Here is a 20,082-nt window from a genome sequence, read left to right on the forward strand (position 1 = left end):
TATTGAATTACAAATTGAAATAAGAAGTATATTTTTAAAAATATTTAATTGCATAATAAAAAATTCGGGATGCATAAACTTTAATGTGCACCCATGTATTAAACAATTAATGTGCAACAGATATCTAACTGTTAAGATATAAAACTTCAAAAAGGTTGCTATTAAAACTTACATAGTAGCACACAAAATGTTCAATGACAAAATTGCCGTTTGTCTGCTGCAACCACCAGAGAATAGATATTTACATTTTAAATTAAAAATTTACAAATGTGTGTGTAAATATTTTGGTCCAAAATGAGTTGTTTAAAAAAGTTAAGTCGGGGAATTCCTTCGAAAAAATCTCAGATACATACATGCTAAATTATATTCACAAAATACAAAAAAAATGAAGTAACAAAGTGCAGCATAAACGATTATTTTTGTAATTGAATAAATATTTTCTTGGATGCAAAACCTGAGAAATAATATTTTTTTTTTCACCGTTGGGATGATATATTTCACAGAAACGAAGAAATGAGTTTTTTATTAACGAGAAAAGTATTTTTAACCCATACAGATTTTTTACGAAAATTGTCCGCAAAAAAATGACAACTATTATATTTTAGTTCGCAGGCCACAAAAAAAGGCTTCTTGGACCGCCAGTTGGAAATCACTGCACTAGAGCGACAGTTTGGGAAACATTCCTGAGGATGATCCGATAACATGCCATCACAATTTTGATCGTCTGCAGAGGGAATGGCTTCCCCGTTGTGGTAGCTCAATGACCTGAGCGTAAAGTCGAATACTTTTACGGTAGATCAGTCTTAATGCCTGGTTTCTTAGAACTAGCGCCATATCAGGGCGTCAGCGGAAAGTTGACGTAGATCTGACGCCAAAAAAATACTTTTTCGTTGGCTCAGCGTGAGCAGTCGGTCCAACGCAGACATTATCTCTCATTGCGCATGCGTTAATAACGTAAACAAATATTTATTATGAATTTGTATTGATTTTGTTATTGTCGACCAGTGTTTTAGAGAACAAATAATGACTTTGTCCAAGAAAAAACACATTATAGCTGAGCTAAATGAAGAGTGCTATTTTTAATGAAGAAGCTATGTTTAATGTCAAAATCAAAATCTTGGATGTTGTCCGCCATTGCTTCTGTGGTTAACGTCACGTTGTAATCAAACTGCAGTTGAGTTGGACGGCAATTGTAATTCAAGATGAGCGTTCGATGACGTATACTATCATACTCACAAATGGACCAATCAGAGGTTAGCGCTGATTTCCAGCTGACGGCGTCCTGTCCTAAGAAACCAAGCCTTTCGGACCGATACCGCGTACCTTTGGTCATTACGCAGATTGATCAAAGTGGTCACCCACCCTCTTACAGACTGCTGCCAGTGATGTTTGATTTCGGTGTTCTATTGGGAACCTTGTCTTCACGATCAGTCTACTGGGGGACTCTTATTTTTGGAATAGAAGCATAGTATGCCCATTTCTGTACCTTTGTGATTTATACAAGTTGTTTTTGCTTTACTGTTACTTTATCAAGTTATGGTTTTCTCTTGTTAGAGAGATTTTGTATTTTCACGTAACATCCCGCTATATGTTCTGCTCAGCGCAGTTGTTACAAAAATATCTCAGTTGTCTACAGAGCATGCGCGAAACATAGGTACGTAAACGTGCGTATTGCTGAGTAAAAGCGCTACATCTTTTTACCCATTGGCAAAATGGGTCTGGATTTGGATTTGATGGCTTCCATACACTTTTCAACTGTGTTCAAGTAAGCAGTGCGCATGCGTTGCTATGGCGACCACTGCTGTTTTTCTTTTTATTCTCACTAGCAGGCATTTTTAATGTATTTACATAATAATAATTTAGAGTACTAGGAGGCCTCGCCCCCTGCTCGCTGGCGCTCACCAACCCCCGGAACTGCTTTCACAGTTCATTTCGGAATGCTTCGCAATCCAATGCTCGCTTTGCTCGCTCTTTGGATAAGTTCTTAACGTCTAGTTTTTGTATACTTTTTTGAATACTGAAGTTCTGAAAACTTTTCACTGTAGAAAATTCTAAACCTGTACATTTCAATATTAATTTGAAATTGCAAACAGTTCACATATTTTTCTTAATCACACTATTCTAAATTTCAGTTGTTGAGAAAAGTAACTGTTGTAAGTTTTGTTTTAAAGTCTTTCCCACCAGAGGGCTAAAGCCATGTGTTGTAAAACAATATGAAATAGTAGTCTGCCACTGAACGCCGGATGTAAAGCATCGGCTTTGATGAAGATAATTTTGTATTTTTAATTCTCTGAAGGGCGCCACCTTAATAATATGGAATTTGTAAAATAAATGTATATATTTTTGATTGTTGATGAAGCCCATCATTTTGTGTTTTCATCAGTGTTCAGAAGCAGAACAACTATAAGTTTTTTATTTTATCACAAAAAAATAAAATGTATAAAAAACAAAGAAAAGAGTAAGAAAATGAGTATAGTCATAGAAAAAGTTAAAATTATAATATAGTATTTGTCAGTTAAAATAAAACTTTTTGTTTAAGTCATTGCTAACAATTCAAATTTCTCCGAGGCAATTCTAAAGTATAAATTAAGGTAGTATTGTTAAGTTGAAACACAATATTTTTAGTTTTGATGTCAACAATACAATTCAATTTTTCACAAAAACGATTGTTTCCATTGTTAAGTTCAATGTCAACAATTCAAATTTTTCTGAGGCAACTCTTAACCTCTAAATATTATTTTTTTTATGTACACATTTCTAAATGTCAGTATTCAACCACAAAACAACTTAAAGTCCTCAAATTTAGCATGAAGTTGTAAAATGTAATGAAAGAGGGTCATAGCAATAATGAAAGTAGAAGTAAAGTTAGTACTGTAAAATTAAAACAATATTTTTAATCAATGAGCCAAGTTCTTCAAGAAGCAGTTGTAGAAGTAGGTTGTTTATTTAAAACTTTTTATAGAATTTTTTCAAGAACACAATTGTTAATTTGGGCATTTGGCGATACAGCACTTTTAGAATTAAAGGATTTGTTACGTCAAGCGCTCAGGTATCATAATTTTGATCTAGTTGCGTTTCTATGTCATTCTGATTTATGTTGCTAAGTTAACTTTCAAAAAATTCTATGGCTGGCAACAGCATTTTTATTTTTTAAGTTGTTTATTTTTATATCTTTTAGAATTCGTTATTTTTTTATCGAAATGTTTTTTAACCTAACAGAATTCTTTGCCGACTGTTTTATCTGTGAATGAAGAAAATAAAGTAAATATTTAACTGTTGTGAAAAGAATTTTATTTAGTTGTACAAAGTACTTCAGTCAAAATTTGGGAGCCACGTAAGAGAATCTTATATATTAGATCAAAAACACATCATTAGAATGCAGAATGCTTTGGTGTTTTCAAAACAAAGCAAACGTTGCCACCGGCGGAAAAGAAATACAGCCAAAATTTGGGAGCCACGTAAGAGAATTATATATAATAGATATTTATATTCTTTTTATTATTAACGCTATAATAAATTACTGGCTCGACGGTGATTTCAATATAAATATGAATGCTAAAGAAGGAAAAATGTTTTGTGACGTCTTGAAACACGTACATAGGCAGTATATGAAAACCAATCCGACGACAAACATTAATGGAGACAGTTTTTGCAACCCATGATTTGAAATGTTGTGGCGTTTAACGGAGTCAATCCAGAAAGAAAAAAAACCAATGGGTAACCAGTGATCATAATAAGGCGGTCACAACCTTTTTGTTGATTTTTTTAATTATTACTTTTATGTATGTTAGCTTTAAAATTTTTTTTTCTTCATATGCATTTGTTCCTATTCCTCATTGCCTTTAAAATTTTTAAGTAGGGGGAATTTGGGTGAAAATGCAAGGGCCTAACCTAGGTAGGGTTAGCCCCTTGTCGTCAGGAGGGGCTAACCAGTGTGGTGGCAATTCCAATTTAATTAAATTGATAATTAACGCTAGTTATTTCATGTCTCTTGAGTTAAGTAAAATAGAAAAAGGTATAAAACTTAGCAAATATTTCATACTGATTCTAAATTTATTCATAAATTTAAAAAAAGATCAATTTTCAATTGAAAAAAAGTTTTGATGAAGGGGTCTAACGATACACATCTTTGTATTGGTCACTATAGATCACCAAATGTTTTAATTGGATGAACTCATTTTAGTGCAATATTTTACTTTTACTAGCCTTTTTTTCATATGGATGTAATAAACCAGCGGTTCTTAACCTATGGGTCGCGACCCAAAATTGGGTCGCGAAGCATATTTCTTGGGTCACGCTGAGTCGAACAAAAAAAGTTAGTAATACACCAAATAATAAGTAATACCAGCACCTCCTAGAAGAAGTCATTGTGGCTTACTCATCCTAATTTTGACTTTTTTTGGGGGTCGCGACATGAACATATTTCTCAAATTTGGGTCGCGGCTTAAAAAGGTTAAGAACCACTGTAATAAACAACAAAACAGGTTTGCTTGCGGGAGGAAACAGAGATTTGTTGAAATGCGATTAGTAGAAACACCATAGAAATTCAACCTCCAATCAAACCTTTTTTGTTGTTTATTACATTCACCTTCCTGTATTATAATTTAAGCGTTTTTGGTTTTTCCTCGTTTAATTATTAATTTGCGATCCTCAACGTGCATGCTTTTTCGTTTTTATTTGTGATGATGATTCTAAAAATACATGTTGAGGACGGTGTTAACGAAACATCCTATATACTTAATCTTTTCTTTTTTCTTTTACCCAGCAACTAGCTCTAGCTCTCAATTCGATCCTATTGATACCTTTATTCAAGTGTAGTATCTAATGGGTAAAAATGGGTTCGTGATGTTAGATATTTTTCGTTACTATGAGGGCCTGTTGGCCTGAACGTAACAACACCAAGCACGACCAATATTGTTTTAGTTTATTTTTATGTAAAATTTTTGAACGATATGTTAAATTATAAGGGTCCGTTGACTTTCTTTCTGATGTATACTTAATCTTTAGTGCAGCCTTAGTGCATATTTAACAGTCAAATTAAATATATTTATTCTCTTGAAAGTAAATCGTGTGTAGTGTATCTACCACTACAATAATATAATTCCAATTCACTAGTATATAAAACATGTTAACTCGATTCTACGGTTTTTTCATAGATGAAGGTTGACATTGTCGATAACTACTATCCCCACACGTGGTTTTAATGAAATTAAAAGAGATTTATACGCATGAGAAGAATTTTCTAACAAAAATCAGATTTCATCATTTTAAAAATCAAAAACTGTGAGTGGTATAAGAATTGAAGCTACATTAAGATACTCTGTTCAGAATGTTTTTCATAAATTTTACTTTTTTAATGCGAAATTTTGGTTCTTAACAACTAATATGCTGTTTTCATAGCTCTTGTAAATTCATAACTGTTAAGTCTGTCTTCAGCACTCCCGCCAGCACCTTAATTTCCTCCGATGTGGCTCATAGTTTTGCTAATAAGTAATAAGAATAAATAATAAGATCGTTCAAAGATCGTTTATATAGTTTAAAATCAGAGCTTTGCTTCGCGTTTAAAGAACATAAACTGTGTTGGTTATTTTCCTTGGCGAAATTTTTTTAAAGAATACTCTTAAAATTTCAAATAAATTCAGCTGATAATCTTCCCTATCGGCAATTAGTTTAATAAATCGAATCCATCGGTTTCTTCGTCGGTACGTCAATGTTAAGAGTTAGCTGTATTTTTTCGTTTAAACGAATTTCAATTATACATTAAGCGCTGTTTTTCGAAGCTCTGTCGCCTTACACTTGAAGCAATGCAATGATTTTAAACTATATACAGGGTGTCTCAGTTGAGCGTTTCAGAACTTCTAAGAGGGGTAGGGGGCATCCCGAAGACTCGAAATCATATAGCAATGTGGGGTCGGAAATGCTTTCCTGAAGCGGTGACGTACACAGAAGCACCATAAAGAAAATTGACCGTAAGTGAAAAATCGCTATAATAATACATTGAAAAAATTATATGACCACCTCGGTCACCCGACCTATCATATCTTGATTTCTGGAGTCATATGAAAACACTGGTTTATGATACCCCTGTTGATAATGCTGGTTGCAAGAATCGCAGTAGCTGCCTGCGAGATATGCCTGGAGTACAGCAGAATGTTCGAATGTCCATGCGCCGGAGAAGTGAGGTCTACATTGTAGCCGGTGGCAGAAACTTCGAACACTTACTTTGGCCCATGTACCATATAATTTTTTCATAGATTTTGATAGCGACTTTTCACTTACGGTCTCTTTTCTTTATGGTACTTCTGTGTACGTCACCGCTTCAGGAAAGCATTTCCGACCCAACATTGCTATATAATTTCGAGTCGTCAGGATGCCCCCTACCCCTCGTAGAAGTTCTGAAACGCTTAACTGAGACACCCTGTAGATAATCTTGCCGTTATTGATCTGGGCTTTAAAACAGACAAGTAACTTACATTTTTTAGAAGTTATTAAACTTTTTTGAAAATCGCAAATTTGGCGAAATGTTTCGACCTAAATAAAAATTATAAAAATCAGTGCCTTATTCTCAGTTTTTGCTAATTTTCCTGAACTTAAGTAATGCAATATGGAGTAAGTTTTTAAATATTAAAAAATTAGACCGCAAACGCTTTTCGTTTTCACAAAACTATGGCTTTTCCCAATATTGAAGTTTTGCGTCATTTTCAAAATAAAAGTAGACAGCGATGGTTTTAGATAGGCTAAACTTAAGTCATGAGTAACAGTTGCAAACTCATAGCAGTTATAAAAATAGCATATTTTTCGCAAAAAAGCATCATTACAACTTACGACGGATTCTTCGAAAAACAGCTTTAAACAAAATAAAATGTATTAAAATATGCATATTGTTAAATTACGTGAAAATAAAAAAAAAAGACTAATTTGCTTCAAACGTCACAGTGGTATTTTCCCTTAAAATACTATTCCATCAGTCTATACCTGAGAACTATGCTTTCACAGAAAAAGAATTGTTTACATTTAAACGAAATTTTTTTAAGAAATCATTAACCCTTATTTGGTTACTATGTGCAAGACGATTTGTTTACACTTACATAACCCAGTTTTCTGCGAAAATATCTTAATCAGATTCGGACTTCGTTATATAAATTATTTTTTTTTCTCCCTTTCATTATTTTTATCTAAGTCAATATTTAGTCTCTTTTAAACATGATAAGGAACCGGTCAAAACTGCTTGAAAGCAATCAGATCCAGTTTCTTCCAACAACACATAATCTCACACGTGTTTGAAGGTTGGATATAATGCGTAAAAAATAACAGCCGGTTGTTTCTATATTAGGAATCGAGTTCTACGAAAGTGGTTGCTCATCTATTGAAAGCGGATATATGCGCTTCAAGTACAGAGGGAGAGAATGGAATAAAATCCTAAAATAAATCAGGAAAGATATTTCGAATGGTAAAATAAAAAGGAAAAAGAATTGTGTACAATTATTCGACGCGGGGGAGTAGAAGCATTCCTCTCAAACTATGTTCTAAATCAGTGGTCACCAACTGACTGCCCGCGGCCCACATCCGATCATTGAAGCCTTTTTTTGTGGCCCGCGAATTAAACTCATTTTTTTGCTGGCAATTTTAGTAAAAAATCTATATGTGTTTAAAATACTTTTCTTTCGTTAAAAAACAGCCTAATTTCTTCGCTTTTGTGAAATTTACCATATCAACGGTGCAAAAAAATTTATTTCTCAGGTTTTGCATCCAAGAAAATATTTATTCAAATACAAAGAAAAACGTGTATGTTGCTTTTGTTTTTCTTTTTTTTGTATTTTTGGAATATAAGTTAGCATGTGTGTATCAGAAATTTTCTCGGAGAAATTCTCCGATTTAACTTTTTGAAGCCGCTCATTTTGGACGAAATTTTTCAAGTTTATAAATTTTAAAACGCGTAAAGAAGGTAATGAATATCATATTTTATTTAAATTCTTTGAAGTGAATATGAAATGTACAGAAAAGAAAAACTTTAAATTCAGATGCTCGATAATTTTTTTGTTGCTATAATTCCTAATAAGTCAAAAAAAAAAAATTTTTTTTTTTTTGATAAAGTTGAGGCCCGCTATTTTACTGATGTTTTTAATTGGGGCCCCCGGCCTCACGTACGTTGGAAACCCCTTTTCTAAATCAATGATGCTTTCCTCAAACGATAGTTTGAAGACAGGTTCATTTTATGAAATAAATAAAAACTTAAAGTATAATTCTTTAATTAATGGCATTTATTTGAAAGACTCGATGCAATCGAAAGATTAATATTTCTAACTGGGGAGCGATCCCCCTTCATTTTTTTAAAAAAAATGTTTAAATTAAAAGCATATTGTATTAAAAAATTAGAGAAATTCACTACTGTAATTTAATATTTTTATTTACCAAACAAACGAATGTTATTTTAAATAAAATTTTTGCATTCATCACTTTTTTTTAAATTATTTTTAATAACCGTCGTTGAACAGCCGACCCAATTTTATGGGTTTGCGACTAATGTTCAACTCCGTAGCCATGTAATTTTGAACCCTATCAAGAAGACAAGGGAACTCCTGGATCAAGTATTGGGAGAAATTTGCCTTCGTGGAGGACTTTTTGATGGAGCTAACCCGCAATTGCGTTACACGAAGAGGAAAACCACGAGAACCTCCCACGGTTAGCCTGATGGCAAGGGGACTCTATTCCATGATCCGTCTACCACTGAGGATATTTCACGTCAACACTGTGGTCAGTGCAAGCCAGATGCGGAATTCGTATCGACTGGGATTCGAACCCGGTTCGCCGCATTGGAAGGTGAACGCTCTATCCCCTGAGCAATCGCGGCTCGCATTCATCACTTTGTGCATGAAGCTGAAAGTTAAGTTCTAAATCATTTATCGCTTCGCTTAAATCGTAATTCATAATAGTATACTCGTATTAATGTAATTTGCGCCAACGAATAGCAATTGCAAAACAGTTAATAAGACCAGAAAGCGAATTAAATAACTTTATTTTGAAACGTAACGTAGAATTTCGTTATTCTAACAACAATAATAATAATAAAAACAATCCTCCTAAACTTTTTTTTTAGAAAACAAAGAAAATTAAAAACATAACAGTACAGGTAAATACATTTAAATTATGGATGCAAAAATATTTATAGGAAAACAACGACTTATATCAATTTTATGCTGATGACTACTAAACCAACATGAAAATTTAATGTGGGAAAACTGGATCCTACCGTGTGATTTTCTGGCCAATAAAATTCACCGACAACAATGGTAAACTGCGACACCACCATTAGATTTTTATATAGAAAGAAATATTAATTTAGGTCTGAAATTAATAAAGTTAGATTTTTATTTTATTTTTTCGTATGTATTCTCAGACGGAGTTGCCGAAAAAAAAGGAATATTCGCCTAATTTGAACGTCAATGACCTGTTTTTTTTTCGAAGAATTTTTTTCACATCGCAGCAATATAAAAAGTCAGCTAGGTTAAAAAAGATTAGAGATCTAAAAGAAAGGGGGGAAGAAGTGTGAGACCCTACAATTTTCAATATGGTTTCGAAATTTCAAGTATAAGAAGACATGCCGAGAAACGTTTCTTGTCCGTATATGCTTTTACAAATTATAACTAACTAGGAGGCTTCGCCCCCTACTCGCTGGCGCTCGCCAATCCCCGGAACTGCTTTCGCAGTTCATTTCGGATTGCTTCGCAATCCGATGCTCGCTTTGCTCGCTCATTGGATACGTTCTTAACGTCTAGTTTTAGTATACTTTTTTGAACACTGAAGTTCCGAAAACTTTTCGCTGTAGAAAATTCTAAACCTGTGCATTTCAATATAATTTAAGATTGCAAACAGTTCACATATTTTTCTTAATCACACCATTCTAAATTTCAGTTGTTGAGGAAAAGTAAAAACAAAACTATTGTAAGTTTTGTTTTAAAGTCTTTCCCACCAGAGGGCTGAAACCATGTGTTGTAAAACAATATGAAATAGTACTGAACGCCGGATGTAAAGCATCGGCTTCGATAAAGATAATTTTGTGAGAATTTTTTTTGATAATTTGGTGAGAATTCATCCGATTAGCTATATGATGCTCACTACGTGCTCTTGCACTAAGAGCCTCACTTTCACTGGACAAATTAAACTTTTTCCATCTTGTAAAAAGTGCAACTCCAGCGAGGCTAGTCCTCACCATCTACTTGATTGCCTGGGTTTCATCATGGAAGAGGTTCTTGAGAGACCTCTCCTTTTCCTCGATTTTTTGAAAACTCACGGCCTCATGGAGCTGGTATAGCTCCGCTATCCCAGCTGGGATTGGAAGCAACAACAACATGCTCCTGCGCGCCGAAGCCTATCAATTAAAACGTATTAGCGTTTCATATAATGTAGATTAGCTATATGATGCTCACTACGTGTTCTTGCGCGCCGAAGCTTATCAATTAAAAATAAAAACTGTTGCCAGCGTGAGAAAAGAAATATCATCGGTTTTATTGATACATACGTACGTATTAGCGTTTTATATAATATAGATTACAAATTACGAAATAATTACAAAGTCACGAAGTTTCCTTGCTTAAGAGAATGGGGCGGAGCCTCTTAACTGTTTCGTTTCGAATGTTTGTTTGCCTCATAACAGGCCTCATATCAATCTCAATCTATACGCATTTCAATCGGGAATAAAACGAAGCTACTTCACTAAACTTAATCACATTTGATGTCCTTAATACTCTGATGGGTCAATCTTAATTAAACTGACTTTGCTGAAAGAAATCTCAATCTGTATGCTATTCAACAGGAAATAAAACGAAGCTATTTCACTAAATTGAATGACATTTAATGTCCTTAATTTAATATCTTTAATATTCGGGTGCGTCAATCTTTAATTAAACTGACTTAACTGGAAGAAACTTTTAATCACATTTAATAATCCTTAATATTCTGATGGGTCAATCTTAATTAAACTGAGTTTTCTGAAAGAAATCTCAATCTGTACGCTATTCAATATGAAATAAAAAGAGGCTATTTCACTAAATTTAATAAGATTTAATATCCTTATGATGAAATTTTTTTTTGTTATAGACATAAAAAATTTTTTTAAAAAATTAATCTTTTTTTATTTTACTAAGTTTAATCAATTTATTTTTTTGTAATCTATATAGTAATGATTTGAATAGCTTTGATTTGATCTCAAACAAAATATGCTATGAAGGTTTTTCTTCGAAATGTAGAATATTTGTTTGAAGTTCTTCCTAAATCTTTCTGAGTTTAAGAAAGAAAAAATTGTACTATCTATGCTAAATTTAAACATTACTAAAATAGTAATTAATTTTAAATTTACATTTAAAGAAGCTTATTAATAATTCAGGTTCCCATTAAAAGATAATTCCATTTTTTTAAAGTATTTCACGGATATAGTTATTTATTCGAGAACATTTTTTATTTAGAATAAGCCGAAAAGTTGAAAGNCATGGCATGGATGTTTCTTTCTCCTTTGTGTGTGATTGTGGGAATGTGACCCGCCCTACAAACGAGTTTGTGGTTGTATGATATGAGCGACGGTGCTCCACCGCCGTGGAGCACCGTCTTAAGCCAATCTTAATTAAACTGAGTTTTTTGAAAGAAATCTCGAATTGTACTCTATTCAATAGGAAATAAAACGAAGCTATTTCACTAAATTTAATAAGATTTAATATCCTTATGATGAAATTTATTTTTGTTATAGATTTAAAAAAAAAATCTTTCTTTATTTTACTAAGCTTAATTAATTAATTAATTTTTTTGTAATCTATATAGTAATGATTTGAATAGCTTTGATTTGATCTCAAACAAATATGCTATGAAGGTTTTTCTTCGAAATGTAGAATATTTGTTTGAAGTTCTTCCTAAATCTTTCTGAGTTTAAGAAAGAAAAAATTGTACTATCTATGCTAAATTTAAACATTACTAAAATAGTAATTAATTTTAAATTTACATTTAAAGAAGCTTATTAATAATTCAGGTTCCCATTAAAAGATAATTCCATTTTTTTAAAGTATTTCACGGATATAGTTATTTATTCGAGAACATTTTTTATTTAGAATAAGCCGAAAAGTTGAAAGAAGGAGTAATATTTACTCAATGAAACAATTTAGAATTTTTTTCGAACGGAAATTACTTTTCTGGAGTTTTTTTTTTAAATAAGTAGGAAAAAAATAAAATTAGATGAACGGTATGTTACAAATGATAAATTGTTAAGATTCAAACAAATTCTAGTTCTATCCTTCCTTTTTTTCTAGTTGTTCTACGAATATTTAACTTTACCCGTTTCTTATGTAAAATAAGAACACCCACGTCTTAGATGTCTCATTATGCAACTGAATCTCTTTTAGGATTTGGCTTTTTTTAGGATTTTTTCTTTTTTTAATTTTAAGGGATACAAATTAAAAAAACCTATCTTAATTTAGAATATCGATCTGAATGAGGAATTTGAATCGATATATTTCATTTTCTACACCTGTTTGATTATATTCTGAAAGAATCTGAAGTTTTCAATTTTAACCGCTTTCCCGATAATCCCGGGTTAACTCGGGTACGAATATTGCTAATATTTATTAACCCGAGAAAATTCGGGCATAGCAGAATTTGTCAGTACGTTTTGTTTTCTCACGTTTTTACACGGCCGAAAGCAACAAAAATAAGTAAATAAATAAAAATATAATGCTGTGATTAGAAGTTTGCTTGGGAGTTATGCTGTTAGATTGTGGGACTGCGAACGTATTTTGTGCTACGATGGTTGCTGACTTTACATGGCAAAAAAGAGTAAACAAAATGGGGTATCCATTTTTCACATTTATTTTCGTCATTTTTCGATTTACTTCAGCGAAAACCATATTTCAGCTCATTCATTTTCAGTTTATGCACACACTAAAATCAGTTTATGAAGTAGACTTGATGCCGCTCCAGACCTGTAAATTCAACTTTCTGACAGTTGCATCAGTATTTTACCCCAAATTAAAACAGCAATGAAGTATGTTTTGCTATTAACCATTTTCACCTTCATTTTTGCAATTTTTCGTTTTATTTCAACGAAAATCATATTTCAGCTCATTAATTTTCAGTTTATGCACACAATAAAATTAATTTATGAATTAGATTTGATGCCGCTCTAGACCTGTAAATTCAACTTTCTGATATAAAATCCAATTTATGACTAGTATTGATAAAATGATCTGATGAAAAAATTTCATATTTCATACATTCATTAAATAATTTCAAAATAATAAACTAATAGTCCTTTGATTATATATTGACAATTACTAATGAAATTTATTCATTAAGTCTGGGGGTTCTGCCGAAAGAAGAGGGTTCCATATAGAGTTCCGCAGCGGAAAAAAATTAGGAACCACTAATCTATCGTAACAATTTTTAACTCTGACCAGACAGAATTTACCTAATCAAAAGCTTTGAATCATAATTTGGTAAGGTAAAAACTTTTAAATATTAACTTTTCAAATTTCATAAGTGTTAAAATTTTGTGTCTTGATTTAACAGAATCATGTAGTTTCTGTTTCACGAATGAATGTTCTCCATTATTTATTGAAATATGTTGAAGAATCTAGAATTCCAGTAAGACTATGAAACTAAATTTTTTTTTCATTTTTAATAATTCTACGATCTATATCGTAAAAGATAGGAAGAATCAAATTTGGGGTGTTGAACTTTTAAAACCTTTTATATTGTATTAAAAGCATATTTGTATAATTTGATAATTAAATAAAATGAAACTACATGCAGTTATGGATGTTTACATAAATCCTATACCGCACTGGTCTTTTCTTAACTTGCCACGGAGTATAAGGATGTCATTTATAAATTGGCAGAACGCTGTCTTGTTTAAAGCAGTGTTCCCCAACTCAAGGTCTGTGGATCAAATTTTACCAGGCCGCCCAGTTCATTGAAATTGAATTTAAATTCTTAGGTTTATACCCCAAATTAAAAATAGTTCCATTAAAATTTTATTTATTTCAAAAAAAGGGGCTCCGAAGGTAGTGACATAAATTTTTTAATGCTTTAGAAAGTAAAAAAAGAAGACCACTGCAACTATTTTCTCTTTCAATTAGTTTTAATTTAAAAAAAATCAATCATCATAACAGGAAATATCATACATAAAACACGAAAGAGCGGCGCGAAATTTACATTGGAACTAATGAAGAACTTTGTCTTCTCTCTCGATCGTGACTAATTGATTTAAGTAAGTTAAAATGTTAAATAACTATATATTTTTTGGTGTAACTGTATTTTATTTTGAAGGGGTGTTTAAATACAATTAAATTAAAATTATTAAATCAAAATAATCTAAAATATAAATCAACGTCGTCGTCCCCCCCAGCGGGTAGCGGTAAAATTATCAAACGTTGACAGGTGATAAAAAGGTTGGGAAACATTGACTGGTGTAAAGGATATTGCATACAAACTGGCAAAATTCTGTCACATGTGAACTTCATGTGCAATCTTATGGAATGCAAGTTGTGAAGTAGTTTTAAAAATGAAATTTGATTTCGATTGTTGCGTTTATAAAAACAATTATTGATTGTTTATATTGTGGTATTAAATACATTAATTATGAATTGTGTGCTAAATAAGATGCAAATTGTTAGTTCAGTACTTATTATGTCATTATTGATATTTGTTGTTGTTGCTTATCCTCTTCTGGCCTGACGAAGTCAGACCAGATCTATGAACCCGTTGACCTGAAGAAAATCAAACACCAAAAGAGGATTAGAGTAAATGTCTTCCCAGAGAAGACCAAGACAGTTCGGTGTAGATGGCATTTAGGGCAGAGGGGGTAGGTTTTAGTTCCCTCAGAAAATAGTGAACCTTTAAGATGGCCGGTAGCTAGGCAGGAGATGGTGGTGCAGACTCTCCTTTCAAAGGGAATGATCAAAGAAGCTCCAGGCTTATTTCCCTTGTACCAATGGTGGGTGGGGGGAATCAACCAGTTTCTGAGAAGCTGGAATTTCTTCAGGGAAGCTGGGATTTCTTCAGTTCAAGATAGGTAAGATCCGAAGATTATTGATAATTAAAAGTCTTTATTAAGTGGCAATAGTTTAAATGTTTTAATACTAAATTAGTGCGAAAAGAAATCTAGATATGATTTTCTAGATTTTCAACGATGCTACATTTTTTAATCTTTATTTATTTATATTAATGAGACTTTCATATGAGTCAATTAGTAACGATCTTCCCACTTCAAAATATTTTTCACAGAACTATCATAACAAAATCACGCGATCTTTTAAGAGAAAAATAATATAAATGTCTTACATATTTTTTCATATTGAGTGAAACGAGTACAACTCAACTAATTTATTAAAAAATATTTACACAATAAAGCAATTTGCACATTCTTTTACTTTCTTAGTTTGATACAATGACATAAAAGTTTGATTCAGTTTATTTGACAAAATAATATTTATACAACTAAATAAACTGAAGGAGAAATGCAATTCTTTACACTGATTTCAACAAAAGAAAATTGTGATTCGATTTATTTATTAAAATAATAAATATTTACATATAATTGTATACATACAAGAATATAAAATTTCAATAAATAAAACTAACGAACAGTAAATTGACTACGATTTTCTTCAATAAATAGAAATACTGGTATAACACAGAAATATAGTTCTTCTGAATAAATTTCTGCAAGAAAATTGTGAAATCACTTTTGTCCATTATCATTTTTGGCTGAATAGTTTTCTATTTCTTCATCACTTTCTCCTAAGATTCAGGCTGTAAATAAAATAATATTTTATCGAAATAGGTTCGCACTCAAATAACAAACAGAAACACACAAGAAAAACATATTGTTCGACCACCGTAAGAAGACGATTGAATTTAGAAAACTTCATTTCGACGCAATGGATCTAATTGTGATAATAAATGTCATAGACGCAAAGCTTTCCCCCTTTTTCCTATTGTTTCTTTTATCTTCGGCTTCAGTTACATACGGAACCCATTTTAAATGATGGACTCATAACATGATTTGTTTTTTGAATGTTTTTAAACGAACAGTATTACACAAAAATAACTAAATATTACTTAGTATAGAGACGAAAAAAAGCTTTATGGCAACATCGCGTTGTAGGTCGGAGGGGGAATGCAGATTAACCCCTTCCTTTTCGCTCCCGTGAAAATGACGGGGGGAGGTTTCGCCCTCTATTTCTCGCTCCCGTGATATTGACGGGCTGGAGTGTTCAGTAGTAACGTGCCAATAAGAATAAAACTAATTCATTTCTTTTGACCGGAAAACATTTTATTTCTCATTTTACACACCAGGTAGCAGTACCAGGATATTTTTAAGGTAACTTTAGATAGTTAGTTTATTTTAAACTAGTTGCAGCACTAATCAAATACGTAATACAAATACAAAAGCCAAAAAAATAGGCACTTTTATGACCGTTTTCTTGAAAATTAACCGATCGTTAAGGGGTTAGTGCTCGACAATTTCAAAACCAACGACATGATTGTGGCTGTACAACAGTATTGTGCACAATGTCGCTTTTACTTCCAAGACAAGATAGTACCCATTCATCTGAAGGTGTGTGGGCCTCAAGCCGTCACTGAGGATCGAGCCCTAATTCTTTACAACGGCGGCTCAGCGCTTTTCCCCACTGATTCATCGTGGCTCATAATCATTACTACTAAAATCAAAAGTATCGATACACCAGAGAATGAGAATCAACTTTCCAACTTTGACCCGCAATAACTCATCGTTTAAATAAAATTGTAACACGCGATAATTAAATTTGACATTTAATCTATTCGCAGCATGAAATATCTAAACGATAATACAATTAAAATCAGGATTCCTTGAGGAATCTGAGAAAATTCTTGCAATGTTTCTTTTCACAGAACTGCTATAATAGGAGATGTAACCGCAACCCAAAACCTCTCAAGAAGTTGTTCAGGGATCAGGGAACTGGCATTGGATCAGAAAGGTTCTGGGTTTGAATCCCGGGCAAGACATGGATGTTCTTTCATTCTCTGTACTATCTGTCCTTACCGTGGGAGCAACGTTGACCCAACTAATATGGTGTGCCGGAAAGATTGGCCAACTAATCAACTTCATGTGCCTGTAGGACATAGGTCGTTCTTCAGGTGGGCATTGGAAAAAAAGTTTAGTAATTTTAAGCAAAAGATAACGTGAATAAAACACTGAAAGTACATAAAGTGACACACTATAGTTTCAGTTCTATAAACAAGAACCTTCATCAGTGTCTAAACGTCAAATTTTAACTTCGACATCATTAAATAAAGTTGCGCTGCGCGTCCGGCTTAGTTACCATTTTAAAATTTACATGTTGTACAAGATAATTTTGAAAGGTGGTCGCCAAAGGCGGCCAATACCTAAAAATTCCTACTTCATCGGTAACATGGTATCCAGTCCTCCATTAAAGTTTTATCAAACCTTTATTATATTGAGGTACTACGATTCAAGGTACAACTTTAAACCAAATCATTTGAAAGTGTAGATGAATACTATTTTGTTTATCTGCTTAACTGCATCAGGTCGTACCTTATTTAGAGCAGTCTAAGTCGTGTACTTTATGAAGAATTGTAAATGACTTACATTGGCCGGATATACAAATGCTTCTACTTGCGCAACGCCATGAGCATTCTCCGCCACGCAAACATAATTTCCCATGTCACTCCACTTTAGATTCCTGATGATTAGATCTCCACTAGGTAGAACCTGAAGGGGAAAAAAAAGTTACCTCAGTCATATATCAAACAATCATAACATATAAAAGTTTTGAATAAAGCAATTTCAGGGAGCGATATTAAGAGATTTGTCACAGAAATAAATTTTAGACTTTTCAAGTCAAAATTCTTGATGGTTCCATCAAAAAATTTTGATGGTTTATGTTGGTTTTTTCAGTGCAATTCATGATGGTACAACATCATTTGATAGTCACCATCGTCCAACATTTTCCATTCCTTGCTCATGGTGTTTGATATGCCAACAAACTTCCGTCATTCCATGGTGGAAAAGGCTTCTTTAATACTATGATGGTTAACCATCAAGAGAATTCGATTCTCATGAATCAACAATTCATGATGATCCGTGATGATTCCAATTATACATTTCCATGAGTTGGAATACTGGTTGGTTCTCAGAAATATACCATCAAAACAATGTTTTTTTTTTAAATGTAGTACCATCATAAATCAGTCCCAATTCCTACATTGAAGTGATGGTGGTTCATGGCTGTTCCAAGATTTGATTTCTAAGAAACTATGATGGAAATTTCTGTTGGTTCAACATGAACAAACCATCAAAACAAATTGCTATTCTTATGTTGGACCATCGTAAATCAGTCAGAGTTCCTACATTGGGGTGATGGTTACTTTTGTTGGTTACTATCAGAAAATACAATGGTTCATGATGGAATTATTAATGATTTCCATCAAGATTACGTTGGTCTATCTATGGAAAACCATCAAAATCTTTGACTTGGATCTCTAAACCATTTTTTTCGGCTTTTGAACTCAAAGTAATCGACATCTTTTGGCGGAACCTCGAGATTTAATGAATAAATTTCATTGGTAATAGTGAATATATTAATCGAAGATAGAATGCTAATTATTTTGAAAATATTTAATGAATGTATGAAATTTTCTCATCGTAATTTTCTATAAATATTAGTCTGCAAATAGGGTTTTATGCCAGAAAGTTCAATTTATAGATCTGGAACGGCCATCTAGTCTAGTTCATAATTTGTTTTCAGTGTATGCGTAAACCTAAAGTAAGAAATTTGAAACATATTTTTCGCGTGTTGAAATAAAAAGGAAAATTAGCGAAAATAAATTTTGAAAATAGTTGTCTGCAAAACGTACTTTTTCATTGATGTTTTTATTTAATGCGAGGTACTTATGCGATTTTTCAAAAATGCATTAGTTATTCATTACTTGAAAATAAAGTCTTTTTTTTTATTACTTTTATTCCATCACAAGTATTTTACTTAAATATTTTTATAAATATGTAATAGGAGTACTAAAAAATACATAAATAGGAAATAAGTCAGCAAGTTTCAAGCACTCAAAAACAGGCGCCCATTTTCAAGACTTCTCAGACGCGAAGAAACAAAAATGATTTGAAATATAAAACGAAAAGTTGCCAACGAGACATGGGAAAATAAAGGTGTGAAACGAAACTAGAGAAACCATAGTAGCTAAGAGAAAAAAATGATCAAGAAAAAACACAGTAGTCGAGAGGGGCAAATCAGGGTAAAGTGCATTTCCAATCGCTATGGAGAGGTAGTGAGGAACTGTGGAGTGGTAGTCGTTAACTGTGGTTTTACTAGTTTCCTTTCTTACCTTTGTTTTTCAATTTTTCCGCTGACAACTTTTGGTTTCATATCTCAAATCATTTTTGTTTCCTCTCATTCACGTCTGACAAGTCTAGAAAATGGGCGTCTGTTTTTGAGAGCTTGAAACATGCCGACTGTTATTTCCTATTTACATATTTTCGATGCAGATGAGGTTTTTAATCAAGCAATATCTTACGTTTCAATTTTGATAGGCCATAAAAATGCAACTTGAATGTAATTTTGAAAATTTAACCAGTTTAGAATATATAAATGGACCGGAAAAATCAGTTAATAAGCGCTTCTAATCTCTAAATATACAGATCTTTTTCATTATTTATTTTTCTGCATATTTACATTTTTGTACATTTTCAGATTATAACTAGCATACTTTTACCATTATCGAACAAGAACTTTGAGATAATTAAATTGTGGAGTTCTATTTTCGGAATTGTATTCAAGAGATATAGTTAAATTTTAAAAATATACATTTCTATATTTTAATAAAGCATAAGATGAATATTTATTACACTGTGGAATAGATTTTTGCTTGCTTTCTGTTGCATGATATTTTTTTAAATAAATTTTCGACACTTTCGCATCGTGAATTTTAAAACTGTAATCGGTTTTTCTCGTCTAATTGTATATTTTTAAAATAATATTTTTAGTCTATATTTTTGTAGAAATGTAAGTTTAGAAATGCTATATATAT

The 20,082-nt window shown here is 32.3% G+C and overlaps 2 protein-coding genes across 2 annotated transcripts in view; one reads left to right on the forward strand and one right to left on the reverse strand.

Annotated features, from left to right (window-relative positions):
* LOC122269427 (uncharacterized) overlaps positions 1-10,312 on the forward strand; it is a 15,872-nt gene extending 5,560 nt beyond the window's left edge. The window contains exon 2 of the mRNA XM_071183901.1: positions 10,136-10,312. Within this exon, the coding sequence (XP_071040002.1) occupies positions 10,136-10,312 (177 nt within the window). The remainder of the gene's footprint in view (positions 1-10,135) is intronic.
* Positions 10,313-15,348: 5,036 nt separating this feature from the next.
* Positions 15,349-17,751, reverse strand: LOC122268431 (zwei Ig domain protein zig-3; the record flags this gene model as incomplete). The annotated part of the gene is given in 2 exon segments (XM_043056680.2): positions 15,349-15,792; positions 17,633-17,751. Coding segments are annotated over 2 exon segments (131 nt in total), but the record flags the coding sequence as incomplete, so codon positions are not given.
* Between the last annotated feature and the right edge of the window lie 2,331 nt (positions 17,752-20,082).

The sequence above is a fragment of the Parasteatoda tepidariorum genome, chromosome 8, assembly GCF_043381705.1.
Source record: "Parasteatoda tepidariorum isolate YZ-2023 chromosome 8, CAS_Ptep_4.0, whole genome shotgun sequence".
In the NCBI taxonomy this organism is placed as follows: Eukaryota; Metazoa; Arthropoda; class Arachnida; order Araneae; family Theridiidae; genus Parasteatoda; species Parasteatoda tepidariorum.